A 15,622-nucleotide genomic window follows, 5' to 3' on the forward strand; every position below is an offset into this window, starting at 1 on the left:
CAAAAAAAAATTATTAAAAATTTATTGAATACTACAAGCCTATTCGCATTACATGGTTTGAAAACCGAGACCCGGTAAAGTTACATTTGGGTCGGACTTGTATTGCCAAGTTCGGGTACCCTGCTCATCTCCAATGTGAGGTCACTTTTAGTGGAAATGAATCCTATGTCTAATCGTCGTATCTTTCGGTAGTTCGATCTTTTGACGCTTAGTAAGAAGTCAATAGTTTTGGTATGATGGATGGAGGCATATTTGGTTTGGTAAAACATTTTATGTTGATATTTGATGAGAGGAGTTATCCACAAACTGAAACAGTGTACTCCGACCATACAAAACACAATTCACACTTCAATCGATAAAAATTTATTTAACTGGAGGCCAAAGAAAATATTTACTTTTGAAAATGCTGCACTGGTAACAACAACGAAAATGAGTCTCAAGTGTACAAAAACTTTGTTTTTAGGCAACTATATACTAATAAGAAAGGAATAAATTAGTTAAATCAACGAGGCAGAAAAGGCTAACCACAGTGCGATAACTACTTCCCATCAGCTAAACGTTTCCGTATTTCAGCCACCAAATCGTTCAGCGGTAGTTCCACTTCTGCTCTGGTAGCAATTTCTCGGAACTTCACAACACCACGTTCAATCTCTGAGTCACCAAGCACTAGTGCATATGGAATGCCACGCTCTTCGCAGTGTTGCAGCTGCGCCAACAGTTTTGGATTCAGTTTGTATGAGTGTTCCGTTTTTAAGCCCGCATCCCACAGCTGTGACAAAATTTCCAAGCGTTTTTCATGCAGTCCTTTATGTGCTGAAGCAACATAAACGTCCACATCAGTTGTACGAATTGAAGTCTTCGCAGCGGCATGTTTAGCTTCTAGCACAGCGAAAATTCGTTCAACACCAATGGAAACACCGACGCATGGTACTTGTCTACTTCTTGGATCAAACATACCAACCAGATTATCGTAACGACCTCCACCAGCTATGGATCCAACCGTACCACTTTCTTCGTTTGCATTAGCCGTCGCCTTCACGGGCTCTCCGGTTAGCACTGCCTCATAAATAACACCAGTATAGTAATCCAATCCTCGTGCCAAGCTTAAATCGAACGAAATTTCATTTGACAAGTTCATCAGCTTGCAATAGTGCAACAGGAGTTTCATAGCTTCTAAACCATTAACGGCAGCTGGAACCTTATTCAACTTCGGATCATCGAGTAGTTTTTCCACCAATTCAATGCCGCCATTCAGTCGAACATATTCACCGATCTGATCAGCTGCACTGGGATCCAAGCCTTTTTCATCGATCATTTCCTTTCGAACTTCAGCCCACGGTGACTTGTCTAATTTATCAACCGACGAGCAAATTGTTCGAAATTTATCAGCTGGCACACCACAAGCCTCAAACATTCCATCGAGCAGTTGACGATGATTTAGTTTCATGACATAGTCACCAATATCCAACGATTTGAGTATTTCCGATACAACTTTGACGCATTCGGCATCTGGAAGCATTGGATCAAAGTTCCCAGCTATGTCGAAATCCTACAACGGAAACGAAAATTTGAGTGGGACGTTCAATCCGAGATTATCTAACTAATCCTTACACATTGATAAAACTCTCGATAGCGACCTCTGGTCATTGATGGATTATCACGTCGGTACACCTTTGCTATGTGATACCGTTTGATGCTTTGTATCTTGCTCATTGCGAGGTAACGTGCTAAAGGAACTGTGAGATCATAACGTAGTGATAGAATTTCGCCACCCTGATCTTTGAGGTCGTAGATGAGCTTCGAATCTTCACCGTATTTGCCGGTGAGAACATCCTTGTGGGAAAATTAGGAATTAATATCTTGTACAAGGAACACTCGACCAATTTACTCACCTTCAGTTCAAAGACTGGTGTATCAATGGTCTCGGCGCCATGTTTCTTGAACACTGCTATAATCTTATCAAGAACTCCCTGTCGAAGGGCCATCTGTTGCGGTCCATAGTCCCTCGTCCCCTTTGCCGTTTTTAGAACGAACTTCTGCGGTGCAGCTGGCTCATCTTGAAGAGATGCTTTCAGTCTCAGCAGCTTAGCAACCTCTTCGTCAATCTGAAAATTGTGGTTGATGTGTAGATCATTATCTTTGGCTTTGGTCTTTGGCATCTTTCATTTCGGAATCGATGAGACAGTAGAGCGGGTAGAGAGGGTACTAGACAATTGAAGAAAAACAACGTTTTTTTTTTCAAACAATAAATCCGATGTTCAAATGTAGGCGCGATTTTCATACGAAACTTTCGTTAGGCCTGCGTTATTATAATGAGATTGTTAGAAACGAATTGGTTATACCGAAAATGTAGACCAAGTTTATGAATCATTTTTATTGTCGATTTAGTTTCAACTTTTTAAACGAACTAGAATAAAATATCCAAATTAACAAACGAAACAAAAAAAAAACTAAAATCAAACTAAAACGGCGCTTATGGACAGGGACTTCCTTGCATTGAAATTGAACTTAAAAGTAAAACGTCGCGCTAGTCCCTTTTACAGATTTCTGTATTTTCATTGCAAACTGAGACTATTGGGCTACGTTTCGATAATATTCCAATTTAAAATCAAATATCCTTCAAAGCTGTTCGGTTCGTGGATATTCTTTGCAATTTGATCTCTGAAAGAACTGGTGAAACAAGATGTAAGGCTTATTTGAAGCAAAGAATAGGTATTGCTTTACAGCGTTCAAATGCAGCTTGTGTTATGGGTACGTTTAGAGAAGATGCATTCGGACGGTTGGATGAGATTTTTTTATATACTCTGATTGAGTTCATGATTTGTTGAATTGTTCCTTAGTTAAGTTTTTAGTTAAGCTTTCCTCCTGTTTCTCCTGAATCGGGCCAGTTTCCATGGTTCTGGATAAATATAATAGGACAATTTTAGTTAAGAATAGAAGCTACTCCATGGGTGGAATTCGTGCATGCTTTGATACAAATAAATTTTGCATCGTGCAAGACAACAAGTAAAACAAAACTTCAGTCAATAACCTTAATTGCCACTACTCACTCATGTTTCTGTTTACTCAATAATATTGCAATGTTGAGATCAACGTTCTTGATAAATAGATTCGTGGCACATCCATGGTCATTATTGTAATTACACAAACATATCTGTATGTTGCTGTGTCTATTTGCACTATTGGTATAACATCAATATCAGAACAAATTTCATCACGATTTGGAGCTTTGGTAGCCAAAAGACATTATGAAAATCGAGCAAAAAAATGAGACACGTAACTGAACACGTAAATTGCATACGAAAAATTCAAACGTTTGTATGAATCAATTACATCAAACAATGAGTAGTTATTACTGTGCTCTTACATTATATGCTTTCACAATCACTCCAAATATTTCAAGTGAAAGTAAACGCAATCAATCAAACGAATCGTAACAATGATGCTGACTTTTTGCCTATTACCTATAAACCAATGCTGAGAGGTCAAACAATGTCTTAAGACGAATATTCCTGGGTTATATTTCTTTTGTTGCTTCTATGGTCTTACGTTTCATTGAAAAAGTATATGGAAAACATATCAAAACAAACCTTTTCTTTGGGCTCCTTTGCAGCTTTTAACTTGCGAACGACTTCGCCTTGCACCTTAATGGATTCGAGAATTTGTTCGCGATTTTCACTCATTGTGTTAAAAATTTAACATTCAACTGATAAATTTGGTCAAATAATTGGTAATGTTCAGCTTTCTAGAAATTAGATTTACACACCGAAAGACACGAGGTAGATTTTTTAAGTGATACGGGTGTGTAGGTTTGTGCACGTCGATGTACGTTTTGACAGTCTTGACATTTGGAAAAGCTTTTAACGTTTGATTTTCGTTAAAACTGTATGCGGTGTATGTATACCTTTACATCTTTTGTTGTATGCAACTTCTACTACTACACTGAAGCATTAGAGTTGTACTCGAGAGGATAAATGGTGGCGCTGATGTTAATTGCCCAACTTAACGTACATTAACACCCATGGTCTATATATGTACTTTGGGCACAACTAAAGTATAGTTCACTTAAAAAGAGCACTCCGTTTACATGACAGTTGTAAAATAGAACAAAGGAACTGTCACTTAAACGGAGTAAAAAATTGAAATAAATTCAATTTCCACTGTTTTACAACTGTCATGTAGACGGAGGCTAAACGGAGTGCTCTTTTTAAGTGGAAACTATACTTAACTTGTGAAGTCATGGCTAACTTAATTGAGTGCTTTGTATGTCTTCATTTGATCTTTGATCATTCAACAGCTCATTTACTTTGGTTACCGAAATAATCTCTGAATCCACCACTGTTCATCCCAACTATGTCGATTGAACTTTGAATAATTGCCAAAAGATTTCAATCGATTTCAAATACCCAAGAATGTAATAAAAATCGGGCGGCTGGCTACAAGCGCTTCTGTATGTGGATATCCTGTGGATACATTTGACACACACGGCTCTCTGCCATAAAAAAGGAAGGGACGTTTTATCGCCACATTCACTTGACCGATTTAATTCTACAGCTCTTGCGACAGCAGGTTTCCATTCAATTGTGAATCAGCCGGGATTGAATCGTAAAATGTTGTAACATAAAAGCATAAAAGTTTTAGCGAAAAAGAGCAACGTAAATTTGATAGGTTGATTGTGTTTGATAGAATAGATTCATGATGCAATAGATTAAGATTGGCTCACCTAGTATGTGTAGTGTATATTACGTAGATGGAAGCACGGGGTTTCAGTGGGTTTCGAACATTTAGTTTTTTCATGTTGCAGATATTGCAGTGTCAAATTCTGTCCAAGATGTGACATATTTGCAAGGTATTGGCCTTTTTCACAAAGTATAATCAGCGTAACCTTCGTAAAAACAATCTTGAATCTGACAAGAGCACATGTGCCAACGTGTAAAAAACAAATGTTCGCAACCCACTGCTGAACCGTGGCGATCCGCTTGTCAAACGGACAGTACATAAACAAATTCCATCACCTATTTCGAAAATTTTGCGGGTCGTTGAATGTACAATGAAGTTGTTCAATCCAAATTGAAATGGAACGAAAAAATTGACGAATGTCATGTTAAATTGCGTGTGCAACTTCGTTCAGTTTCGATTACAAATTGTCTTGTTTACGATTTGTTTTGTTTGGTGACAGATGAGTTTTCGCCATTTTTCGAGTGAAAGTCTTGTTATTGTTAACGCTGAGTAAAATAATCTTCAATCGTTCAAGTATTCCGTCGTTGTAAATCGGAGGATAGTGACGATGTCTTACTTAAATTCCCCGTTTTATCCGGACGCCTTGAACGAAGATTTCGATTCGTATGACGAGGAATTCGAAGAGAATGAAAGCGAAGATGATAATAATTCAGGTTAAACATTCAACAGTCGCAATCGACTCACTTTTCTAATAACAATAACTACTTCATTTTCCAGATACCGAAGAGGCCAGCGAGTCAGAATTTAACAGTGGAAGTCATCATCGTACCAATGCGGAGCCCATTGAAATTAAAGAACAGTAAGTTTATGGTTAATTCAATCGCATTTTCTTTGCGTTCACTTGTTTCTTGTTGTCATTCAGAATGTACCAAGACAAATTGGCGAATTTGAAACGTCAGCTGGAAGAATTAGAAACAAATCAACACCCCGAGTATCTTAGGCGTTTAAAAAAGCTAGATTTTCAGTGTCACGAGCGACTATGCCTCAATGACATTCAACGGAATTATCTCACCGAATGTGTGGAGCGTGACTACATCCTGGAAAAGAAGGCTGCGTCCAAAGAGTACGAAGAAAAGAAAGCCGATCTGAAAGAGAATCTACTGTCTGATTTTGATGAAAAACGGAAATTAATTGAAACCGAACGTCATACGATGGAACTGATGGGTGACTGTATGGAAGTGAAGCCAACAATAACAAGGAAATTGCGCAGACGACCGAATGAACCCATTCCGGTGGCAGCCGAAAAGCGTAGAAAACCGCCATCCGGCCAATTAGTTCTATTGCTGGACGAGAAAGAAATCGAACAAGACTTGAAGATGATATTGCGCGGCAAACCATTGACACCGGTACGTCCGCCATCGAGCAATGGAATGCCCAGTATATTGCAGTCACCAACGTATCCAATGGTCGAAACAAAAATCGAAGATGGGAAACTGTTATATGAACGGCGATGGTTTCATCGAGGCCAGCCGGTTTATATTGAGGGGAAGGACATTATCAAATTTGCAGCAACTATTTCAGCCATAGGAAATGAGATTGTAAGTGTGGAGCACGCATTGTGTGCCTCGAACTGTCGAAAAGGTCGTGTTAAGATCAGCCAATTTTGATAATTTCTTTCGGTTACAGATTTGGGTTAAGAAACTAAACGACAACAATAAGGTGAAGATTCATACAACGCAACTGGCCCGTGGCAAAATTGCAATCAAACGGAGAGCCAATTGAGTGTACAGATTAATTGTGAATAATTTTGTCAATAAATCCACGTCAATAAATAACGGTGTTGATTTGGTGCTGCACAACAATTTTATCAAGTCTTTTTGCCACAAGAAATATGTAGGGTGGGTGTATATTCATTGATTTGAAACGATACGATAGAATTTGATACGGCGGACCCAGTTCGTCTAATACTTAAATTGAAACAGCTCGGATCGTGTGACAGAGCTTTCGTTTGTTGAAAAATTTACTTTTTCTTATGGGTGGCATTTACTACAAATTTACATTTTACTTTTTTTTCGTTCGGTTGAAGTTTTTCTGAAATTCCATTCCAGCATATAAAAACGAAAAAAGGTCGAAAACGTTTAATTATGAGGCTCGTCATACAAAAACTAAAACTTTGATATAATTAAAAGTAAGTCGACTTGTGATTGCGATAGATAATTTAAAAGTTAATTTCAACTGGAATTCAAGGACTGGAAAGTTTTTCTTCATATTTTACAATTTGATTGAAGTATCACCACTGTACTAACCAAAAATGTTTAGAAAAATGTTCGAAATACTTTCGATTAGAAAATTAATTTACAAAAAAAAATGGGGATTGGCAGTATCTAAACCATCTAAACCCAGAATAAAAGAAAAGGGAAATTTTTCATGGAATTTTACTCATCCACTGATTCTGTTCTCGATCCTGATTCATAAGAGTTTAATTAGATTTTCGCAGCCTCATTTTAGGAGGTTTAGGAGATTTTAGAAGCAATTTTTAAATTTTAGGAGTTTCAGGGGATTCTAGGAGGTATAGGAGGCCTGAAACTGGGACCGCTTCATTTTATAATTTATATAAATGACGTTCTCTCGATTCGATTCAATGGCTCGATTCTACTGTATGCTGATGATGCAAAACTATATTAAAGCAGTGACTCTCCTCAACAACTAGAAAGTGAAATGCAACAAGATACTGCAATTCTGCACAGATGGATGTGTCGTAATGTCTAATGTTCTTACGGTTAACGTCGGAAAAATATACATGACATACAGACATCCTTTGCGATACACCGACTGTAGTAACTGCACTAACTAGTGAATTACTGTTTCATTCAGGTTTTTAATGGTCTGTAAGGACGAATTACTGCTCGTAGAACTCTCTGGATTTCCAATAATGACACCTTTCCAAAACAATATATTAGGTTTGTCAGAAACATCTCCATCAAGATTTGCCATTACTCGAAACGTTTTGCTGTTTCATCGTTTTTCGACCTATGCTTCACAGATAACAATTCCAGTAAAAGACCATCCGACCAGGACCAACAAAAAAGTTCTCCATTCATTTGATAAAAATTTATTTCATAACTGCAGTCCAACTAGACAAGAAAGCCTACCACCCTCAGTCTGACAACTATTTCAGATCAGCTAAACGTTTCCGTATTTCATCAACCAAATGGTTCAGTGGAATATCAACTTCTGCCCTGGTCGTAACATCGCGGATCTTAACCACACCACGTTCAAACTCTGAGTCACCAAGCACTAATGCATATGGAATGCCTCGTCCTTCACAATATTGCAGTTGGTTCAGCAGCTTCGGATTCCGTTTGTATGAGTGTTCCGTTTTAATACCGGCATCCCACAGCTGTGACAGTAATTCTAATCGTTTTTCATGTAGTCCTTTGTGTGCTGAGGCTACATAGACGTCCACATCAGTTGTACGAATGGAAGTCTTCGTAGTGGCATATTTTGCTTCTAACACAGCGAAAATTCGTTCAATACCAATGGAGAGACCAACGCATGGTACTTGTCTGTTTTTCGGATCAAACGAACTGACTAGATTATCATAACGACCACCACCAGCTATGGATCCAACCTTGCCACTCTCATCTGTTAACACTGTCTCATAAATAACACCAGTATAGTAATCCAATCCTCGTGCCAAGCTTAAATCCAATGAAATTTCATTTGACAAGTTCATCAGCTTGCAATAGTGCAACAACAGTTTCATCGCTTCCAATCCGTTAACGGCAGCTGGAACATTCTTCAACTTGGGATCATCGAGCAGTTTTTCAATCAATTCAACGCCACCATTCATCCGAACATATTCACCGATCTGATCAGCTGCACTCGGACTCAAGCCTTTTTCATCGATCATTTTCTTTCGAACTTCCGGCCACGATAATTTGTCTAATTTATCGACCGACGAAGAAATCGCTGGAAATTTATGAGCTGGTACGCCACATGCCTCAAACACTCCATCGAGCAGTTGACGATGATTTAGTTTTATGGCATATTGACCAACATCCAACGATTTGAGTATTTCCGATACGACTTTGACGCATTCGGCATCTGGCAGCATTGGATCATAGCTACCAGCTATGTCGAAGTCCTAAAGCGAAAATACAAATTTTTCAGATTGAATCGAACATTTAACCGCGTCAATTTTTGCAACTCTTACACATTGGTAAAATTCCCGATATCGACCTTTATTCATGTTTGCTTCATCCCGACGATACACCTTTGCTATGTGATACCGTTTAAAGCTTTGTATTTGGTTCATTGCTAAGTAGCGAGCTAAAGGCACTGTGAGATCGTAGCGTAATGATAGAAGTTCACCTCCCTGATCTTTGAGGTCGTAGATGAGTTTCGAATCTTCGCCATATTTTCTGGTGAGAACATCCTTGTGGGAAAATTAGACTTCGGTGATAACCTTGTAAGTAAAGATCAAACAATTTACTAACCTTCAGTTCGAAGACCGGAGTGTCTATGGTCTCTGCACCATGTTTCTTGAACACTGCTATAATCTTATCAAAAACTCCCTGTCGAAGGGCCATTTCCTGCGGACCATAATCTCTTGTCCCTTTTTCTGTTTTAAGAACATACTGCTGCTTTGTGACTGGTTCATTTTGAAGAGATGCTTTCAGTGCCAACAGTTTAGCAACCTCTTCATCAATCTAAAAAGGATGAACATTGAACATGCATTGTGGATTGAGTAACATTGGACATTAGATTTTTCAATCAGAATAGAGGAGGGTCTCTTAGATTTTTGCAAATAATAAAGCCGGCTGACCTGGTTAAGCCGATGTTCCAATGCGGCCGAATTCGTTTTGTACCGGTTTGCAGAATAATGTGGAAGTGCGCGGCATTTGTCACTAATCAAATTATTAGACGTGAGTTGGCTCCGAAAATAAAAACCAACTTTACGAATCATTTTACGGTTCACTTTCTGCTAAAATACTCTACACCGGTGATAACTGTGAGTGAAGTAGAAAAAAATCGAATTAAAAACGAGACTAAAACTAACTTTCACACAAAAGCGAACTTTGAATCCGAATTTCCGGATTGAGGTATTTATAGGACACACACAGGCTTTGGAAAGAGGAAGCGTCAACTAAACATTTAGAATTTGTATTATCGGGAAACAGAAAGAAATCTGAGAAAACTGCGCTTCAACATTCATCATCCTTATTCCATTGAGACAAAAACACTGTCCTAATCCATCGAATCTTATAATAATGTTAGGAAGTGATCTATAATACTACCTGCTTATACTACTATATGATATTCCATTTCTATTGCGTATATGCTGAGGAATGAAGAGAGGTCAGGCATGAGAGACTCAGAACTTTGGTTAATTATCTGTATTTCTATTGCTACGTTTCATTGGTAAGTCAATAAAAAAAACTTATCAAAACAAACCTGCTTCTTCAGCTCCTTTACAGCTCAGTTTATTTACGAACGACTTTCCTTTGCACCTTGATAGATTCTAGAATTTGTTTACGATTTTCATTCATGATAGTCGAAATTTGACATCACACTGATAAATTTGGTCAGCCAATCGTTAAATTGAGATGTAAGATTTGACATTTTGAAAAGCTCAGTTTGATTTTCGTTAAATGATGGCGATCGTTGTGAGTGAGAGCGTGTACAGACCGTACAGACGTATACAGCGTATACAGTAATGTTTTCGTTCAGTTTAAACTGTCAAAGTTCACAGGTTTATGATAGGTGATACCCAAGGCTTGTCTCTAGTTTTGGCCATTGAGGGATTCTTTTTAAAAACAGCCTACCGAAATCGGACGCATTTTCCAGTGGACTTTTTTATATGTGCCTAGAAAGGTATTCGACCCTAGAAGCCAAAACCACTTTCAAAAAAATTCCTCGAAGTTTGTATGGCTGGTGAAAGGTGATCAAAAACCGAAAACTTGCACTTTTCTTGCAAAAATTTCTCCAGCTACACGAGCCGTACAGGGTGGTGTGGGGTGTCATTAGAAAGGTAATCACATGTACTATTGAGCCAAATAGGGACTTTTTGAGTTTAAAATTCAACGACACTGAAATATATGCAGTTGAAGTTTTCAACCGAAGACTTACACTGTTCTTACTGAAATTTCTCGAGGTACACAAAACGTACATGGTCGTGTAGGGTGTCATTTGACAGGTAATTTAGCGTGTTTTTCGGCCAATTAGGGTCTTATGTGGTTTGGATGCATCTATGATGAAATATGTACACCTAAACATTTCAACTTCTATTTCATCGTAGATACATCCAAACGACATAAGACCCTATTTGGCCGAAAAGCATATTAAACTACCTGTCAAATGACACCCTACACGATGTACGTTTTGTGTACCTCGAGAAATTTCAGTAAGAACAGTGTAAGTCTTCGGTCAAAAACTTCAACTGCACATATTTAAATGAATTTTAAATCCAATAAGTCCCTATTCGGCTCAATAGTACATGTGATCCTCTTTCTAATGACACCCCACACCACCCTGTACGGCTCGTGTAACTGGAGAAATTTTTGTAAGGAAAGTGCAAGTTTTCGGTTTTTGATCACCTTTCACCAGCCACACAAACTTCGAAGAATTTTTTTGAAAGTTGTTTTGGCTTCTAGGGTCGAATACCTTTCTAGGCACATATAAAAAAGTCGACTGGAAAATGCGTCCGATTTCGGCAGGCTGCTTTTCAAAAGAATCCCTCATTGGTATATTTCAAAGAAAACAGCAGTGCCATGGCAAAAAAAGTGTATTAAACTTACAGTTCGTTTACCAAACCTTTATATGTCCCCGTAATATGGCGACGAAGATACACCCATAGCCAACGTTAGGCCATACCTGCCTGATACTTTCATCGATTTTGATGGAAAACTCACATAAACTCATGCATCACCATTTGATCGAGTTCCTTGCATTCTTTGACTTGAATTATAAGGTTTTATCCAACGGATTGGTTTCATCAGGTTTAATAAACGTAAAGTGTAAAAAAGTTCATTCGATCTGTCAAAATTATCTTTATAAAAAGGTTTTACTGTAACTGTATGATAAATTTCATTCAAGGATGACATATTGGTATAATGATACACTGTCCAGTATTAATACTTAGAATGCCACTCATTTTGCGTTGAAGTGCGTTTCCAGTGGTAAACTGTGAATTCCTTTTTAGATGAACTTGACGATGTTCCTTTGATTTCCCGCCACATTTTCAACAAATGTCAACTTACTACAGCGATCCATGTGACCAAACCACGAACTGTGTTTTCATATGTATATGAATTTCATTTAAGTCAAAATGATGGAAAATTTTTATTTACTGTAAATGTGTCACACAAAAATTGAATTGTTTGAAGCATTGCTCGGAATCAGTAAATTGTAGTCACATTAGTTTGATTTGTAAATATCAGAAACCATCATCGTCATGGATTTCGGGTCTTTATTGCACGTTGCCAAGCGAAATAGTTTACAAAACCCAAAGACAGAGGTGAACTTTTGTTAATTTTTCGATAAATCTTAATTATACCTTCGCTGGACAATCGGGTCGAGACCTTTAATGTACTTTGTGTGTTACAGTCAATATTTCCATGGCTGCTCAAAAACGTAAACCATTTCGGATTGCCAGGAGTTTCCTATCTATTTCAAAGCACCATATTGAGGTCATCATTCGATGATGTTTTGTTTTGTACTTTTCGACTGTCTGTTTCATACGGAAACTCGAAGACGGGATTCGGCTACCTGTTGACTATTTTTGCCTAGCTAATGGTTTCGGATCTTACTCTTTGTGCTTATTTCAGCGCTCGGAGTCTTCGTCATTCCAATATTATGTGCAGCCCTGCAAGTTCTTCACTTCGTTTCTCTCGAATTATCCCTGTTAAATTACAACCGGATGAAGTGTTGGGGTGTGCCCATTAGCCCTGAAACCGTTCCTTCTAAATGTTTACTCCATTATAACCTTCAAGCATCCATTCAAGTTTTTCTTTTTCAAATTTATTTTCAGTCATCGAAATTCTATCCAGCCAAATTCTCTGCACCCAAAAAAGAATCGAAAGAGAAGAAACTGTCGGCAAACATTCAAAAGTTTTTGAAAAAGCGTGAAGAAGATGAACGTCAGAAAGCTGCCGCAGCTAAGCAAAAACTGGATGAATTAATGGCAATGCGCGATGACAAAGCAAAGAATAAAATTAAAAAAATGCTGAAAGTCACCAAATCGGCCAATAAATCTGTGCTTCAAGACGCTGTCGATAATGACAATACAGCAATTACGCTGCAAGGGCCCGAACAACCGGATGAAGATGATTATGGATATACGTCACAAGAAGCATCTCAATTTTACAAAAATTTAATGGACAAGTACAAGAAAGTGCCGGAAGAGAAAAAGTTTTCGGGTGAGTAAAAGTAAGTCGGTTTGAGGTGTCCGACAAAATTCATAAATGTGGTTCATACATTGCAGATAGTCGACCAACGAAGAAGGCAGATTTGACGGGTACAAAAGATCGTGTTAGAGCAGCATTGCTACGTGAACAAGAGGAAGAAAGTGGACCGCATCGGCGGAAACGTACCACAGAGTCGTCGGGCACCTCCAGAATGGACGAAGAAAAGCCAGGTCATCGACGGAAAAATCTCTACGATCCGGAAAGTGAACGACGCGAAGAAGAACAAAAGAAACGCGACGAACAAAGAGCAAAAGCGAAAAATCGCCCAGCACCACCTGCCTTAAATTTCAATCAATTACTGCAATTAGCCGAAAAGAAGCAATTCGAACCCGTTGAAGTGGAAGTCGAAGTGAAGCAGAAGGAAGCGGAACGTTTGCTAACGAAAAAAGAAAAGCGAGAGATGGAGGAACGACAACGCTACTTTGCTGAAAGAGAAAAGCGAAAGCAAAACCGGTCAAACGACGAAAAGAACAGTTCTAAAGTGGCTAGTCCGAGCGGATCAAATGCTGAACCTCGGAAAATGGAACCAAACGGTAGAATACCGAAAATTGGCTCTAAACCGCTTCAGACTGTGAGTAAGCCTAATCCGGAGAGACGACTGAATGGAGATTCGAAGCATTCTACAGAAAGTCGAAAAACGCCATCTAGCAGCTCGCAACTTAAAGATGACCGGGACCGTAAAACCAACTCCGATATTCGAAATTCCGAGTTTCGAAAACCAGCCCCTCTGCCAGCGTCGAGCACCCATCCTCGTCCGACTACTGCAAAGCCTTTACCGAAAGCGCCTCGAAGCCAAGATAAAATTCCGCAAAACAATCCTCAGAGGAGCACACCATCAGCTCGAGAAGTTCCACCCAAAGATGTACGGAAACCATTGGCAAATAATGATGGTAAATCAACGGCGAATCGTCCGAATGATCGGAACTACCCACCGTTGAACGTGAAAAAAACATCCGCTCCTCAAAACAGCAATAATGGCAACACAAAAATAAGACCTTTTCCTCCATCAGATGTCAAAACACGACAGTTCCCGCCTCAAGATGTAAAAACACGACCGTTTCCACCAGCAGATGTAAAAACTAGACAATTTCCTCCGCTGGACGTTAAAACAAGACCTTTCCCTCCGCAAGATGTAAAAACTAAACAATTTCCGCCAGCCGATGTGAGAGGCAGACAATTTCCTCCGAATGATATGCAACGACGTCCTGTATCAATTAAAAAGCCGATGAAACGTAAGTTAAATGAGCTCTCGATCAAATCAACGACTTTTACCATTCAATTTTCAAACAGGGCGACCAGTTATTGACGATGATGATAGCGAATACGATTCTGAAATGGATGATTTCATTGATGATGGTCCCGAGGAGCAAGACTATTCAAAGTACATAAAAGAGATCTTTGGTTACGACAAATCGAGGTAAGTTTACAAATTTAAAGTAAAAACCGTCGCGTCCACTGACTGACGTCGATCATTTACAGATATCGTGGAATGGACGATGATTGCGACAATATGGAATCGTCATTCTCGCAACAAATGCGAGAGGAGTATGTTAGTAAAAAAATAGGTGAGACCCCAGTCACTTTACTGTTCAAATTTTACTTTCGAAAGTATTGTCGAGGTTATCAGTAGAAGTTAACAAATTGGATTAGAATCGAGAAGGGAAGAGATATAATTTACATGATTACGAGTCGTAAATCGTTCTATTAATCGAATTTCATGAATTTTTTGACGGTGCTAACATGAAAATCCATACAAATTCGAGATTATTAACGAAAAGTCACGTTTTCGTGTGTTTATTGATCTCGGCCTCGCCTCGAAATACGAAAACTGGACATTTCATTTTTTTATCCCTTGTTATGTAAAAGACTATTGCTGATAGCAACGATAACTGTCCATTGTTTATTCAAAAACGTTTATTTCGCTTCGTTCTAGGTATAATGGAAGATCTGGAGGACATGCGAATGGAAGCCGAAGAGAAGAAACGCAAGAAAAAGCGTCGAAAGCTGAGTGATAGTGATTAGAATTTATTACTTTTATTAATTTTGTTTAAAACATAACGTCAAGAAATGGAAAACTTAAAAATGTTTTTTTTAATGTTGAATTTATGGAATTCAACCCTAGGTTTAAGGAATATTTTATAGAAACAATATTTATGGAGATTGATAAGGCAATGATTGCCCTTCGATTAACTGTTTTGTATAGTAAAATTTGAGGATAAAATTTGTAATCTTTTTATGGACGAATGGACTTGATGCACAGCTATAAATTGTTCACTATTAGCCGCCGTTTAATACTATCCACTACTGTCACATACGACGGACGTAGACTTCAACAATACTTTCCGACCTCCTTTCGTTATAAATATTTTCAGTTCACATTCCATCAATTTCACCGAAATGAAAAAAAAATGTTTTTTTAGCGATCCCTATGCAAAACAAATTCTGGTGACAAGTTTAACTCAACTAGTGCAAAG

At 38.4% G+C, this 15,622-nt stretch overlaps 4 protein-coding genes across 4 annotated transcripts; 2 read left to right on the forward strand and 2 right to left on the reverse strand.

Moving 5' to 3' along the window:
* Nucleotides 1-438: 438 nt before the first annotated feature.
* Nucleotides 439-3,848, reverse strand: LOC119070370 (histidine--tRNA ligase, cytoplasmic). The gene is made up of 4 exons (XM_037174671.1): nt 3,591-3,848; nt 1,893-2,105; nt 1,612-1,833; nt 439-1,549 (listed from the first exon to the last, which is right to left on the reverse strand). The coding sequence occupies exons 1-4, from the start codon at nt 3,681-3,683 to the stop codon at nt 539-541; spliced, it is 1,539 nt and encodes a 512-aa protein (XP_037030566.1). The 5' UTR covers nt 3,684-3,848; the 3' UTR covers nt 439-538.
* A 1,292-nt stretch (nt 3,849-5,140) lies between these two features.
* Nucleotides 5,141-6,536, forward strand: LOC119070371 (sin3 histone deacetylase corepressor complex component SDS3). Its single transcript, XM_037174672.1, has 4 exons — nt 5,141-5,393; nt 5,458-5,539; nt 5,603-6,278; nt 6,367-6,536. Exons 1-4 carry the CDS (start codon nt 5,288-5,290, stop codon nt 6,460-6,462), a joined length of 960 nt encoding a protein of 319 aa, XP_037030567.1. The 5' UTR covers nt 5,141-5,287; the 3' UTR covers nt 6,463-6,536.
* A 1,240-nt stretch (nt 6,537-7,776) lies between these two features.
* Nucleotides 7,777-10,303, reverse strand: LOC119070369 (histidine--tRNA ligase, cytoplasmic-like). Its single transcript, XM_037174670.1, has 5 exons — nt 10,138-10,303; nt 9,509-9,692; nt 9,180-9,392; nt 8,897-9,118; nt 7,777-8,827 (listed from the first exon to the last, which is right to left on the reverse strand). The coding sequence occupies exons 2-5, from the start codon at nt 9,647-9,649 to the stop codon at nt 7,850-7,852; spliced, it is 1,554 nt and encodes a 517-aa protein (XP_037030565.1). The 5' UTR covers nt 9,650-9,692; nt 10,138-10,303; the 3' UTR covers nt 7,777-7,849.
* Nucleotides 10,304-11,993: 1,690 nt separating this feature from the next.
* LOC119070372 (protein SPT2 homolog) lies at nt 11,994-15,369 on the forward strand. Its single transcript, XM_037174673.1, has 6 exons — nt 11,994-12,199; nt 12,713-13,100; nt 13,166-14,380; nt 14,439-14,565; nt 14,628-14,713; nt 15,082-15,369. The coding sequence occupies exons 1-6, from the start codon at nt 12,137-12,139 to the stop codon at nt 15,168-15,170; spliced, it is 1,968 nt and encodes a 655-aa protein (XP_037030568.1). The 5' UTR covers nt 11,994-12,136; the 3' UTR covers nt 15,171-15,369.
* The last annotated feature ends 253 nt before the right edge of the window (nt 15,370-15,622 follow it).

The sequence above is a fragment of the Bradysia coprophila genome, assembly GCF_014529535.1.
Source record: "Bradysia coprophila strain Holo2 chromosome X unlocalized genomic scaffold, BU_Bcop_v1 contig_79, whole genome shotgun sequence".
NCBI classification, from domain to species: Eukaryota; Metazoa; Arthropoda; class Insecta; order Diptera; family Sciaridae; genus Bradysia; species Bradysia coprophila.